Source organism: Oncorhynchus gorbuscha, linkage group LG01 (assembly GCF_021184085.1).
Source record: "Oncorhynchus gorbuscha isolate QuinsamMale2020 ecotype Even-year linkage group LG01, OgorEven_v1.0, whole genome shotgun sequence".
Lineage (NCBI taxonomy): Eukaryota > Metazoa > Chordata > Actinopteri > Salmoniformes > Salmonidae > Oncorhynchus > Oncorhynchus gorbuscha.
In genome coordinates this window covers 100,885,777-100,901,346 of record NC_060173.1, presented here as the reverse complement: position 1 = coordinate 100,901,346, position 15,570 = coordinate 100,885,777, and the positions used below count along the sequence as shown (strand labels likewise).

The 15,570-nt window shown below is 41.0% G+C and overlaps 1 protein-coding gene across 2 annotated transcripts in view; it reads left to right on the top strand.

Annotated features, from left to right (window-relative positions):
* Window positions 1–9,961, top strand: part of bard1 (BRCA1 associated RING domain 1) — a 29,770-nt gene extending 19,809 nt beyond the window's left edge. For both annotated transcript variants that reach the window (XM_046367804.1, XM_046367803.1), the window contains 2 exons: window positions 6,913–7,010; window positions 8,929–9,961. In XM_046367804.1, the coding sequence (XP_046223760.1) occupies window positions 6,913–7,010; window positions 8,929–9,285 (455 nt within the window). In that variant the 3' untranslated portion in view covers window positions 9,286–9,961. The remainder of the gene's footprint in view (window positions 1–6,912; window positions 7,011–8,928) is intronic.
* The last annotated feature ends 5,609 nt before the right edge of the window (window positions 9,962–15,570 follow it).

Genomic DNA, 15,570 nt, shown 5'->3' with positions numbered 1-15,570 from the left:
ATTACCCCAACTAACAGAAAAGTGTAATGCCATCACCTTGAAAGCCTTATTTTACTGGAGTAAGGGTTGTCTGAAATGGTATTTTATATAGTGCGATATGTAGGGGATAGATTGCCATTTCGGATGCAGCCAATGGAAAAGTATAAAGCAACCCTCACTCCCATCCCCTTGAAATGCTTTTTATTTTAGCCATGACTGCTGTTCATCTGTCATCCGAATCTCTCTCGGCACGAAGAGGTCTCCCAGTGGTGAGCAACACAACAACCCAAATATTGTGTTTGTTTTTACAATCAATAATGTAATAATGGAGCATTTACCTAGTCCCAGACAGTACTATTAAAGTTCTGTTGTCTGGTACCGTTGGAGAAAACCTTCCTCTTGTCTGTGGCACCACAGGGAGGGCACTACATGGGGGGGGAAACATCTGCTTCCCAAATGGCACCCTCTAACCTACTGCATATAGTGCAGTATTTTTGCCCAGGATCCTACAGTCAAAATAAGTGCACTATGTAGGGAATAGGGTGCCATTTGGGATGAATCCTAGGGCCTTTTCATCTCTATGCAACTTCTCCCGTTTTTTAAAAACAATTGTGACATTATAAGAAATGAAAGGGGGCGCTAGGTTAGAGTGAAGTGAAGAGAGGATTAAGTTGGATGTGTGTATTGAACTCCTGCCACTGGGGGCCATATGTCGTCAGTGGTTAGAAGCACGACTAGACCAGATCTTGGTACTCAATTTATTCAAGTGCTATGTGGGAAAAATCACTGCTTTTTGTAAATGGTTCATTTCTTACATGTGGAGAGAAGGAGATACTACGCTAAAGCTTGCCGTATTTCTTTCTGTGTTGCATCATTCGCCTGTAGGGCAAGTGTGTTGAGGGCATTCTACTCTTCATCACACTTTAATTTTTCAAATGGTTTCTTCAAATCAAATTTTGAAGCTGTACTGACCACGCCTTCTGGATGGTAGTGGGGTGAATAGGCAGTGGTTGTTGTCCTTGATGATCTTTTTGGCATTCCTATTACATCGGGTGCTGTAGGTATCCTGGAGGGTAGGTATTTTGCCCCCGTTGATGCATTTTGCAGACCGCCCACCCTCTGGAGAGCCCTGCGGTTGTGGGCGATGCAGTTGGCGTACCAGGCAGTGATACAGCCCGATAGGATGCTCTTGATTGTGCATCTGTAAAAGTTTGGGTTTTCGGTGACAAGCCAATTTTCTTCAGCCTCCTGAGGTTGAAGAAGCGCTGTTGTGCCGCCTTCTCCGCACTGTCTGTGTGGGTGGACCATTTTCAGTTTGTCTGTGATGCGTATGCCGAGGAACTTAATTTTCCACCTTCACTGCTGTCCCGTCGATGTGGATAGGGGGGGTGCTCCCTCTGCTGTTTCCACGATAATCTCCTTTTGTTTTGTTGACGTTAATTGAGAGGTTGTATTCCTAACACCACACTCCCAGAGCCCTCACCTCCCCCTGTAGATTGTCTCGTCATTGTTGGTAATCAAGCCTACTACTGTTGTGTCGTCTGCAAACTTGATGATTGAGTTGGAGGCGTGCTTGGCCACGCAGTCATAGGTGAACGGGGAGTACAGGAGGGGGCTGAACACACACCCTTGTGGGGCCCCAGTGTCAAGGATCACCTAACTGGTGTTGTTTCCCCACCTTCACCACCTGGGGGCGGCCTGCACAGCACGGGCTTCAGACCCAGGGCCTCAAGCTTAATGATAGCTTGGAGGGTACTGTGGTGTTGAATGCTGAGCTATAGTCAATGAACAGCATTCTTACATTTGTGTCCAGATGGGATAGGGCCGTGTGCAGTGTGATGGTGATTGCATCGTCTGTGGCTCTATTGGGGCGGTAAGCAAACTGAAGTGGGTCTAGGGTGGCAGGTAAGGCGGAGGTGATATGATCCTTGACTAGTCTCTCAATGCACTACACGATGACAGAAGTGAGTGCAATGGGGCGATAATAATTTAGTTCAGTTACCTTTGCTTTCTTGGGTACAGGAACAATGGTGGCCATCTTGAAATATGTGGGGACAGGAGATTGGTATAGGGATTCATTGAATATGTCCTAAAACACATCAGCCAGCTGGTCTGCACATGCTCTGAGGACGTGGCTAGGGATTCCGTCTGGGCCGGCAGCAGGGGCACTGTGTTATCCTCAAAGCGGGCAAAGAACATGTTCCTTTCCGGAAGCAAGACGTCAGTGTCCGCGACGTGGATGGTTTTCCTTTTGTAGTCAGTGATTGTCTGTAGTCTGTGCCACATACGTTTCATGTCTGAGCCGTTGAATTGCAACTCCAATTTGTTTCTATATTGACGTTTTGCCTGTTTGATTGCCTTGCGGAGGGAATGACTACTGCGTTCTGCCATGTTCCCAGTCACCTTTCCAGTGTCAAGATTTGATTCAGTATTGTTGGACCGGAGGAGACTGAATAGTTGCCGTACTTTCGAGAACACAAAAACTCAAATTTTTCATAGCGAGCTAGCAAGGGACAGGACGAGAGAGGAGGGGCACAGTATAGGCAGGTTGGCCACCTGGCAGATAGTCCGAATGGTGCACTAGGATTATCTATCTGCAATGATTGGCTTGCAATGTCTCGCAACTTCAGTAAAGCAGGGGCCGTGCCATCATCAATGAATAGGCTAGACTATTTCTCTCTCCGTCGGACTCCTTGCTGTCTCCAGTCCACCTGGCCGTGCTGCTGCTCCAGTTTCAACTGTTCTGCCTTATTATTATTCGACCATGCTGGTCATTTATGAACATTTGAACATCTTGGCCATGTTCTGTTATAATCTCCACCCGGCACAGCCAGAAGAGGACTGGCCACCCCACATAGCCTGGTTCCTCTCTAGGTTTCATCCTAGGTTTGGGCCTTTCTAGGGTGTTTTTCCTAGCCACCGTGCTTCTGTAGCTCAGTTGGTAGAGCATGGCGCTTGTAACGCCAGGGTAGTGGGTTCGATCCCCGGGACCACCCATACGTAGAATGTATGCACACATGACTGTAAGTCGCTTTGGATAAAAGCGTCTGCTAAATGGCATATATTATTATTATTATATTCTACACCTGCATTGCTTGCTGTTTGGGGTTTTAGGCTGGGTTTCTGTACAGCACTTGGAGATATCAGCTGATGTACGAAGGGCTATATAAATACATTTGATTTGACTATTGAGATGAGCGAAATTCAACACTTGGCTCACACATTATTGGCACATGTGCACAGGTTCGCTTCATTTTATCTACAGCATGGTAGCTAGGGCACCAGAGCCTTGCGCTTCAGAGCTCTTTAATTTTGGGGAAATTGACCCACTGCTTTAAGTTTAGAGCATGGCGCTTGTAAATTGGGTTCGACCCACCACCCATGCTGTGTATGCACACATGACTGTAAGTCTTTCTTGCTAAATATATATTATTATATATTATTATTTACTTTCTTCATATAACCAAGTCTATATTCAAATTTTATTTTTCTAATTAGGCTATAACACAAATATTTTGATAACTACACTGATTAAAACGTTTTTGAGTTAGGGGTTTTTCTTAACTTGAAGGATCCCAATTTTGTTTTTATATGTTCACAACCCTGGTGTGTGGTACTAACAGCCAATTTCGTGGGTTCATTTTAGAGGTCGACCGATTATGATTTTTCAACGCCGATACCGATTTATTGGGGGACCAAAAAATGCCGATACCGATCAATATAATACATTTAAAAAAAATCCATTTAGCCTCAAATAAATAATGAAACATGTTCAATTTGGTTTAAATAATGCAAAAACAAAGTGTTGGAGAAGAAAGTAAAAGTGCAATATGCGCCATGTAAAAAAGTTAATGTTTAAGTTCCTTGCTCAGAACATGAGAACATATGAAAGTTGGTGGTTCATTTTAACATGAGTCTTCAATAGTCCAAGGTAAGAGGTTTTAGATTGTAGTTAATATAGTATTTATAGGACTATTTCTCTCTACCATTTGTATTTCATTAACCTTTGACTATTGGATGTTCTTATAGGCACTATTGCCAGTGTAACAGTATAGCTTCCGTCCCTCTCCTCGCCCCTACCTGGGCTCGAACCACGGGCTCGAATACGTCGACAACAGCCACCCCCGAGGGCATCGTTACCCATCGCTCTACAAAATCGGCTGCCCTTGCAGAGCAAGGGGAACAACTACTCACATCGGTTACACCAGCCTAATCTCGGGAGTTGATATGCTTGAAGTCATAAACAGCTCAATGCTTGAAGCATTGTGAAGAGCTGCTGTCAAAATGCACTAAAGTGCTGTTTGAATAAATGCTTACGAACCTGCTGCTGCCTACCATCGCTCAGTCAGACTGCTCTATCAAATATCAAATCATAGACTTAATTATAACATAACACACAAATACAAGCCTTTGGTCATTAATATGGTCAAATCCAGAAACCATCATAAACAAAACTTTTATTTCAGTGAAATACGTAACCGTTCTGTATTTTATCTAACGGGTGGCATCCCTAAGTCTAAATATTGTTATTACATTGTACAACCTTCAATGTCATGTCATAATTACGTAAAATTCTGGCAAATTGGTTCACAGCGAGCCAGGCGGCCCAAACTGTTGCATATACCCTAACTCTGCGTGCAATGAACGCAAGAGAAGTGACACAATTTTACCTGTTTAATATTGCCTGCTAACCTGGATTTCCTTTAGCTAAATATGCAGGTTGAAAATTATATACTTCTGTGTATTGATTTTAAGAAAGGCATTGATGTTTATGGTTAGGTACAGTCGTGCAACGATTGTGCTTTTTCCGCAAATGCGCTTTTGTTAAATCATCCCCCGTTTGGCGAAGTTGGCTGTCTTTGTTAGGAAGAAATAGTCTTCACACAGTCTGCAAATGAGCCAGGCGGCCCAAACTGCTGCATATACCCTGACTCTGTTGCAAGAGAAGTGACATAATTTACCTAGTTAACCTCTCTAGGGTACGTGAGACGGTTGCGTCCCAACTATTCAACAGCCAGTGAAACTACAGGGAGCCAAATTCAAAACAACAGATATCCCATAATTAAAATTCCCCAAACATGTATTTTACACCATTTTAAAGCTACACTTGTTGTAAATCCAGCCACAGTGTCCGATTTCAAAAAGGCTTTATGACGAAAGCAAACCAAACGATTATGTTAGGGGAGTGCCTATTCACAGAATAACACAGCCATTTTTCCAGCAAAAGTATAGATATATAGATAAAAGGAATCACTAACCTTTCATTATCTTCATGAGATGACACTCATAGGACTTCATGGTACACAATACATGTATGTTTTGTTCGGTAAAGTTCATATTTATATCCAAACATCTGAGTTTACATTGGCGTGTTATGTTCAGTAGTTCCAAAAAAATCTGGTGATTTTGCAGAGAGCCACATCAATTTACAGGAATACTCATAATAAACATTGCTAAAAGATACTTCTCCTTAATGCAACCACTGTCAGATAAAAAAAAAAAGCTTTGCTGAAAAAGCAAACCATGCAATAATCTGAGTCGGCGCTCAGAGCCCAATCAAGACACAAATATATCCACCATATTATGCAGTCAACAAAAGTCATAAATAGCTTTTTTAATCTTTACTTTGCTGATCTTTGTCAGAATTCACTACCAGGACTCCCACTTCCACAAGAAATGTTTGTTTTGTTCGGTAATGTCCATTTATGTCCAAATAGTTACTTTTGTTAGCGCGTTTGGTTAACAAATCCAAAGTCACGAATCGCGGTCACTAAAAACATGTCAAACAATATTTTGAATCAATCTTTAGGATGTTTTTAACAAATCTTCTAATGTTCCAACTGGAGAATTCCATTGTCTTCAGAAGTGCGATGTAACAGAGCTCCCTCTCATGTGAACGCGCATGGTCAGCTCATGGCAGACCTTACTCATTCCCTTCTCCTTCGGCCCCACTTCACAGTAGAAGTATCAGACAAGGTTATAAAGGCTGTTGACATCTAGTGGAAGCCTTAGGAAGTGCAACATTACCAATATCCCACTGTATCTTCAATATGAGCAGAGTTGAAAATCAACCAACCTCAGATTTCCCACTTCCTGGTTGGATTTTTTTTCTCAGCTTTTTGCCTGCCATATGAGTTATGTTATACTCAAACATCATTCAAACAGTTTTAGAAACTTCAGAGTGTTTTCTATCCAAATCTACTAATAACAATATGCATATTCTACCTTTTATGGCTTTGTAGCAGGCCGTTTACTCTGGGCATGCTTTTCATCCGTATGTGAAAATACTGCACCCTACCCCAAAGAAATTAGCAGGCAATATTGACTAAATACGCATATTTTAAAAATATATACTTATGTATTGATTTTAAGACAGGCATTGATGTTTATGGTTAGGTACACGTTGGAGCAACGACAGTCCTTTTTCCACGAATGTGCACCGCATCGATTATATGTAACGTGTACCGAACCATAAACTGTAAGGTTGCAAGATTGAATCCCCGAGCTGACAAGGTAAAATTCTATCGTTCTTCCCCTGAACAGGGCAGTTAACCCACCGTTTCTAGGCTGTCATTGAAAATAAGAATGTGTTCTTAACTGACTTCCCTTGTTAAATAAAGGTGTAAAAAATATATATATATATAAAAAAATACCGATTTCCGATTGTTATGAACACTTGAAATCGGCCCTAATTAATCGGCCATTCCGATTAATCGGTCGACCTCTAGTTCATTTGACTGCAGGGACGTAGAATGTATGCACACATGACTGTAAGTCGCTTTGGATAAAAGCGTCTGCTAAATGGCATATATTATTATTATTATTATTATATTATCTCCTCATCTAGCTATAAAATAGGTTTTCAAGTTCTCTCCTCTCATCTAAACTTCTGCTGTCCCCTTCTTGTCCCTGTCTCTTTCTCTCCTCATACAGGGGTAGAGGCGTGCCTGCAGGCAGATAGCTGGATCTCCGAGAGTGACCACGAAGCAGGAGCAGGACCGCAACGCAGCCGCATTAACAGACACAGCCTGGTAGGTAACGCACACACACACCCCTGCAAACAAGAAGCAAAACAAAATGGAGGCAATGAACCAGCTTTCTCTAAAACTCTGGAGAGTACCAGTTTACAGCAGGAAACAATTGAGTGCATTGATGCATTCAGTGGAGGGGCCTTCTGGCACCTGAATACACAGCCACTAAACTGATAAGAGGTTTGGTTAAAAAAAAAAAAGCTTCAATGGAGTCTGACTCTTGGGTTGGAAAGCAACGTCATTACAATGCAATCCCAATGGAATAGACTGCAATGCAATGGAATGGAATAGAATGCAATAGAGGAATACAATACAGGAGTACAATGCAATAGGGCTGGGTGATCTATGGAATTAATTTGATTAATTCAAATACATGTTTTTGCGTGATATTCCAAATACCAGAATTGCAGAATAGTTTTTGAGTGTTTATGTCTGCTTGTACTAATGTCTTTTTCGTCTTGTCTCATTCGCTCCTTCTGAGATGCTCCTGTCTCCGCCCTAACAATGGGAGTCGTTGTCCCAAAGGCAGGTGGGCAGGCGACCAGCTAAGGTTCAAAATAAGCAGATTTTGGCGGGAGTAAAACCTCTCGCTTTGCCACTTTCCTACACCCCTACCACTCACAACAACAAAGATAAGAGATCACTTTTTCAACGGCGATTTGCATTTTGAGGTTTGGTCCAACAGAATTGGTCATATGGACACCGAAACACATGGAGACGTTATTTTATTTTACTGTGACACTGAAGTTAACCTGCTGTTCAAACAGTTGGAGATGGACAGAAAGCTGTGTTCATAACAATTCACCTGTTCTGCCTTGTTAGCTGAATTCAGAGATTATGAAATTATACCTAATGCCAAGTTGGCTAAACTTGAAATATAAATATTAGCTGGCTACTCACTAGCATGTGGGCTTGTGCTTGAGCAATTGTATGAGACCAGTTTTAAATTTCTATAATGCTTGCTACATTATTAGTGAAGGTGCATTAAGAATGGTTCTGGTGATTAAATTTGTAACAAAAATGACATTTCTATAGACAGACCTGAAATCCAGATCAGTGATTATTGCAACAAAAAAAGAAGGTACAACTATTTTGCTGAAATGATTAGTGGGTCTTATGTTTGTTGGAAGGTATGTATTCAGCCTCGGTATCATTTCACAAGCTTTGAAATCAATAGATTATTGCTGACTGTTTTTTAAAAATGTGGTGTGTTTGAACTTTATAATTGTGCAACAAAGCTTATTTAGAGAAAATAAAACAAATCGAGATGTGATCATAAATCGCCCATAAGTTTGAAATAAACTAAGGTATGAGTTTTAGTCCATATCACCCAACCCTGGAGTGGAGTATTTGGTATTTTATTAGGAGTGGAGTATTTGGTATTTTATTAGTGGAGTATTTGGTATTTTATTAGGAGTGGAGTAGAGGCTGCGGTTATGTAAAAACTGAAATGTTGTGTCTGATGCAGCAGTGATTCAGCAGCATTTCAACTCATTAACTACAGAACAATCTCTGTTGTCTGGACACTTTGTCCAGACACTCGGCTATTCTTAGTGGGACTTGATTTTATCCCGAGGCACTAGAGTGGTTAGCATCGTTTAGGATCAAGGAAGAAGATACATTCTTTGTTCTCTTTTTTTCTCCCTCTGTATGTGCACGGCTTTGATGAATTTGTAAGGGCTTGTCTACCGTAATTTACAAAATTCATGAAACATCCTCACTTTTCCTTGTTAGAGGACAACAAATGATTTGTTTAGTTCTCCTTGCAGTCCACAGACGACGTGTTTTTGTCTTAACAAGCCTTATCTCATTTCTGTCCCCTCTTTCTATTTGACTCTACTCTGTTTAACTCTACTCCTTTTGACTACTGTATTTGACTTTATTCTTCAATACTCCACTCATCTCTACTCTACCCCAGCTGCCCCCGCTGTTGGACGGTTGTTTCTTCTACCTCATGGGCTCCTTCAGGAAGCCCCCCAGGGACGAGCTCCTCCAGCTGGTGAGAGAGGCAGGGGGCCAGATTCTTACCCGACAGCCCAAACCAGACAGTGATGTGACCCAGACCCTGTCTGCTGCAGCCTACCACGCCTCTCTGGGCTCAGACCAGGCCCTGTGTACCCAGTACATCATCTATGATCCCCAGGGTTCTTACAGGCCACCCAGGGTGAGGTTAGGAAAGGTGTGGTCAGCTCCATCTACATGGGTTGTAAACTGTATATCGGCCTTCCAGCTACTGCCAGTGCCTGAGCTTGAATCAGACACACCTGGTGTGTAATCAGTGAGGTGAAACATTCGCAACATTTCTGATAGAAATGTAATAAATAGGGTTGTCATGATTGCCTATTCGACATGACAGACAATCATATTTGTTCTACACAATATGTTTCTATGTAAATGTTCCGTAACATTGCACCCTCTTTAACAGGCCCATGGTCTTTCTGTCTCCCACCTGAATATCAAGGTCTAATCAGAACACAGACAGCTGTGGTTGTAAAACTATAACCTTGACATAATAGAGATTGTACAGCCACAGTCAGTCCCCAATCTCTGATGTCTCTGGATTTGGCCTTAAATATGACTTGTTTTTCTTAGTTTTGTACCTGTAGCTCAATGATAAGCTAGGGAAGTGTTTAATTTTATCCCCGCTCAATGACGATAGAAGATTATAAAAATGTTAGCACTTTTCACTATTTTGAATGAAGGAGTGAAAAATGGAACTGTTTTCTCCTACTGAGACTCTTTATAACATCTGTGCTTTTGAGAATAACCTTTTCTTTGAAACTGAATTGTGACTGCCTCTTCTCCATTTGTATGACTTAAAAAAAGAAAAATTATGAAACACTGCCTTTTATTAATACCAACGTTACCTCCTGCTGCTGCACACAGTTTTCTGTTTGGGCTTTTGAGAACGAATGGTATTCTACAAAATAAACGTTGTTGCAGCAACACAATTACTGACTCATATGCATCTTAATTATATACACTGAGTGTCCAAAACATTAAGAACATCTGCTTTTTCCATGAGACTGACCAGGTGAATCCAGTTGAACGCTATGATCCCTTATTGATGTCACTTGTTAAATCCACTTCAATCAGTGTAGATGAAGGGCAGGAGACAGGCTAAAGTTATTTTTTTAATGCTTTGAGATGATTGAGGATGAATGGGCAAGACAAAATATTTGAATGGGGTATGGTAGTAGGTGCCATTCTTGATAAACACGGGAAACTGTTCAATGTGAAACCCAGTAGCGTTGCAGTTCTTGACACACTCCAACCAGTGCGTTTGTGTCAAGAACAGAAACGCTGCTGGGTTTTTCACATTCAACAGTTTCCCGAGTGGTCCACCACCCAAAGGTCATCCAGCCAACTTGACACAACTGTGGAAAGCATTGGAGTCAACATGGGACAGCATCCCTGTGGAATGCTTTCGACCCAATGTAGTCTATGCTCTGAAGAATTGAGGCTGTTCTGAGGGCAAAGGGGGGTGCAACTCAATATTGGGGATTTTATGGCTAGAAGGTGGACATAGTGGCTAATGCATAGGAAAGCTAGTCCTGGATGTTGGGTATCGTATTCAGCCAATCGGGTTGCAGCAGTCCCTGGCTGAGCGTTGGTGTAACATCAGGAAGTAGCATTAGCCATAATGATGGAAAATTGTGTTTCATAAAGTATTTATTTATATTCCCTTTTTTTCCACCTCTCCATTAAACCGAGTTAAGAAGGAAAGAAACACCTTTGCAGCCCGAATTGAGAATGTTTTTATTTATTTTTGTTTAATTTCTTATTATTTTTATATACGAACCGGTCCACGGGGATACAAGTGTATAGCTGGCTGCATTACAATGCATTTGGACAGTAAGATGAAATGACTCAATATTTCCATCTGCCAGCCTTTAAATTAGGACAGAGCCATTCTCTCTTCCATATCCCAGGATGCCCCTCTCCTTCTCAATAGCATTAGTCAGGGATAGGTCTAATTGCTATTGATTGCAGCGTGCCACATTAAATTACCCCTTCCTGTTCTTGCGGGAGGTGTAGGGGGGCAATTAATGGTGCAGACAGACAGAACCTCAGCTCAGCCTCGTAGTTAATAGGAATGTGGAATAGAACCAGAGTGTTTAAGCAGATGCTGTGTTTAAGCAGATGCTGTGTATCCCAAATTGCATCCTATTTCCTGCATAATGCGCTACTGTTGACTAGAGCCATATAGGACCCGGTCAAATGTAGTGCACTATATAGGGAATAGGGTGCCATTTATGAGAAAGACAGAGGAAAGCCCTGGGTCACTTCCTCTAGTAGACCTCTGGGATATGATTATTCCCGATCAATCAGGAATTCCCACTTCTTTGACATTTATATCCTCTATCTGTACATCATTAAAGTTGACCTACCCCTGAAACCAGTATCCTCTCTTTCCTGGTTTTCTATAGTGGTAGGCTATGGCCCAGGCACTATTCCCAAATTGGTTATTTTTCTGATCTCTGCATGGTTTGTTTGACTGGTGTTCTCGCTCCCAGCTACACCGGGATGGGAAGAAGCATGATGCTTCAGGTGTAAGTCATATGAAATACTGTTGGTGTCAATGGTGAAGAATTGGAAGTAAAATGTTAACACACCACCATATTTATCTCATTTGTGGTGCAGTGAATTACAGCCCCTAAGTTTCATGCAGAGGTTATATTGTGAATAAGGAGTGACCTTTCCTACAATAAAGTGGTGAAGAGTTGCACGCATGTAGGATTGTGTTTCTGCCTGGACAATAGAAGTGGAAATGAAATAAATAAATAGACACACACACCCTTGCTGTATAATAACACTTATTTTTCACTCTATTTAACAAAATAGTTTGTTTCCATAAATAATACACATTTTTTTCTTCAACTCTGATTTTCAGAATACACATACGTTTTGAAGGGATTTACAACTTACTATACACCATAATTGGCACCACGGGTGTTATTTCAATTGGAACAAAAATCGGGAGTGTTTGGTTAGATGTATGTACCCACTATGTGTTATAAGCTATGTATGGTCTCTAGACTCTGTGTTGGTATTTCCAACCAAACCATCTCTTTGTTTTTATTATGAACATTTCTGGCTCTAATTCAATATAACATGAATTGATAACAGAAGGAGTTAATATTAATAGAATCTTTAGGAGTAAACCCCCTGAGCCTGTATAATAATGCAATTTGATTAAGTGTTTTTCTCTCAATACTAGATAGTACTCTTGTTTTTTCAGGCACACTTTATGTAACAGTTTTTTTTGTAAAAAAGAAAGAAAAAGAAGCAATAGAACAATCTGTCATAGCTTCCAGCTACAGTAAGTCGGTGTAAAGAGAAATTGAATGGTATACCTTTACAGCAAATGAGCAGTGTCAAGTTGAATGGGTTGGAGAGTGCTTTGTGAGTAGTAGGCTAGACTTTCATGGCTAGACACACAAAAGACCAGACTATTTCATGAGCAGAAAATTAACAGGGATATCGACTGCTCCCTCAGACTATCTTTTGATACATTTTGAAACTCTATTACTCAGTCAATAATTCTTCACTGCAGCTGGGGTCTCACAGTTGGATTCAAAATCTACTGCAAATTCACTGAACAGTTTGAGTACATTGAAAGCTCCCTGCAGTAACCCATGTTCAGGATGCTAGGCGGTAGCTGGTGGTGAAAACAATTATGACTGCCTTCTTAACCTTTTGTACTTGAATCATTTCCCTCTGTATTATTCAAATAAGACTTTCCGTCCTTTCATTGTACAACTGTTCATGAAACAAATACCTGGAATATGATTGTCAATAAAGAGAGGGGTTAGCAATATTAATGGGAGAGGGGTTATTTCAATATTATGCTCCCTACATAGAATTAGGAATTACAATACTAGAATGGAGTAGAACCTTATTATGGGATAAAGGGCAGCAATTTTGGTCAGGGAGTTGGTCAACCATTGTTTGCCACTGCTGTGATAAGATATTGTGTAAAATAATGAATTTTAATAATTGATCTGCACTGTACGCTTGTTAGCTAGCTGTCCAGCCAGTTTTAGAGGAATGATTCCATAAATATTTCTAACTGCCAATAGGCCAACATTCCATTCAAACAATGCAGTCAATACACTGGCTGAAATCAGTTGATGATAGGACTTAGACAAGTTGTAAATGCAACAAGTACTGATATTGTCTCATATAATAGCACTCACAGCTTTCCAAGAAAACAAATGTGTTGATATTTATGGTCTTTGCATATATTGTAGAGGCTATTTTACACACAATTGGTATAAAACCTTAAGTTGTGTTGAAGATAATTATATTACCACATCTTGCTTTTTCCCCCCTGCATTATTAAATGCCTCTACTGCCATTAATTCCAATTAGACTGGTTTGTTTGGGTGTCTCCCTGACCAATATGACTGCTATTTTCACCCTATTCTGGAACATTGAGGGTTTATGACATATTTTATTTTTATTTAACTAGGCAAGTCAGTTAAGAACAAAATCTTATTTTCAATGACGGTCTAGGAACAGTGGGTTAACTGCCTGTTCAGGGGCAGAACGACAGATATGTACCTTGTCAGCTCGGGGATTTGAACTTGCAACCTTCTGGTTACTAGGCCAACGCTCTAACCACTAGGCTACCCTAATCTCTATGGCTCTCTACTTGTCAGTGTTCTAAACGGGACATTATTTAGCCTTTTTACCTGAACATGCAAACACCACCAGAAAAATTCATAGCAAGCAGTGCACTGGAATGAAATTCACTTTCGTGGGATGGGTGGCCAAAAACAACTAACTGAAAGCCACATCCCAACAAAGCCATGAATATGACTGCATTGATGGATATGTCACTGTGCTTCTATGGCTATATGCACCATGCCACTGCCTACATCATTTGTTCGTTCTTCAAGCAAGACAGCTCATAATCCAGTTCCTTTATCACAGTCAACGCACCTATATTTGAGCTTGAATTACAGCAACATTTTCTCTCTGCACCATGGCAAAATGTGTAGAATTGCAGGAAGTTAGCAATTCCTGAGGGAGAAGTTAACCACCTATCCAGAACAGGTTAGTCTGAGTTCAGCTGTACTGCTACCCACACAATCCCTGGAGGACCCCTTCCCTATCCCCAGCGCTATATACTGTATATGCACTGTTATACATTATATTTGGCTCTGCCTTATCCCACTGTACACTGAACCCAGCTGGCCACTGGTCACAGAGGAGCTATGCAGGTTCGAGGTGACTCCACTAGCTCTGTACATACAGCACTAGCTGTGCTGTATGTATGGGGAGCTACATATCCACTACCTCTTGGCTATGCATGTAGAGTATGTTTAACTAAATTGAGGCAGATAATGGATATACATAGCACTTGAGGAGGTCTCAGCTGGTTGGTTTGCAGCTGCGGACCATGGACGGTTCCTGTAAGGGTTCCAGAGCAATTTCAGTCTTGTTCATCTGGAATACTGTCTCCCTCTCTCTCCACCTCTCTTTCTGTCTCTCGATTATTACCATGGTAGCAAGAGATAATCTATATCCAGTACTAAAAATCTATAACACACTAAAGAGAAAATCTCAGATATCAGGACTATGATAGACCTAATTAAAAGAGATGAGTGATAAAGGTGTCATGGAGTCTCATACAATGTATGGAGCTGTAGAGTGATGTATATCTTAGGGTGCATGTGCCTTCATGCATCTTAATGTGTCGTTTTTTAATTCTATGTCTGTCGTTATGTATCCTTGTGAGTTATTGATGATGTATGCTGTGATAAAACAACTTCCCAAGTTGGGATTAATAAAGTAAAACTCTACTCTCTTCTCTAGGTACTGTACGAGTAAGTATTCTGGCTTGACAAATTGCGTCTCTCTTCTCATTACAAATGACTAATTCATCACGAGACAAGGTAATGATAAAAATGACCTGAGCAACTTTGACCATAATGATGCACCCAGGTTTAAAATCCCCTTCCCTCATTTGTTCATCTTCTGAATTCCTGAATCAATAATGATACAACGACAGGCAGCTGAGTATAACAGAATGAGCTAGTCTACAGTACAGTGGCTGCAGACAGACATAGATGGGTTTGGGAGGAGAGGCTTATTAGGTCATGTATATTTTTGGGAATGTCCCAAATGGGACCCTGCTCCATATATAGTGCACTACTTTTATCCAGAGCCCTTTGGGCCCTGGTCAAATGTAGTGCACTCACTACATTGTGAATAGGGGTGCCATTTGGGTCTATGTCATTTTCTATTCTTCCACCTCTTTAGTCAGGGGTCTCACTCCTGTGTTCATTTCCGTCTCATTACCAGAAGCTGGAAGCCGTTATTAAGTAGTTAATCTATCACACAGGACGAATAGCTTCTAAAAGGTGAACAGGAATGGATTCTCACTGAAACACACAAATATAAAGTATCAGTGATGAATTGCATGGGCTTAGCAGGAAATCTACCTTTGAATTATTGAATAGTTTTTATCATTTCAAAAAGAAAAGGAGGTTGGGTGGGGTTGGTTGCTTGGAGTGTGACCCTGAAACCTATAGGAAGGAATCTATAGGCT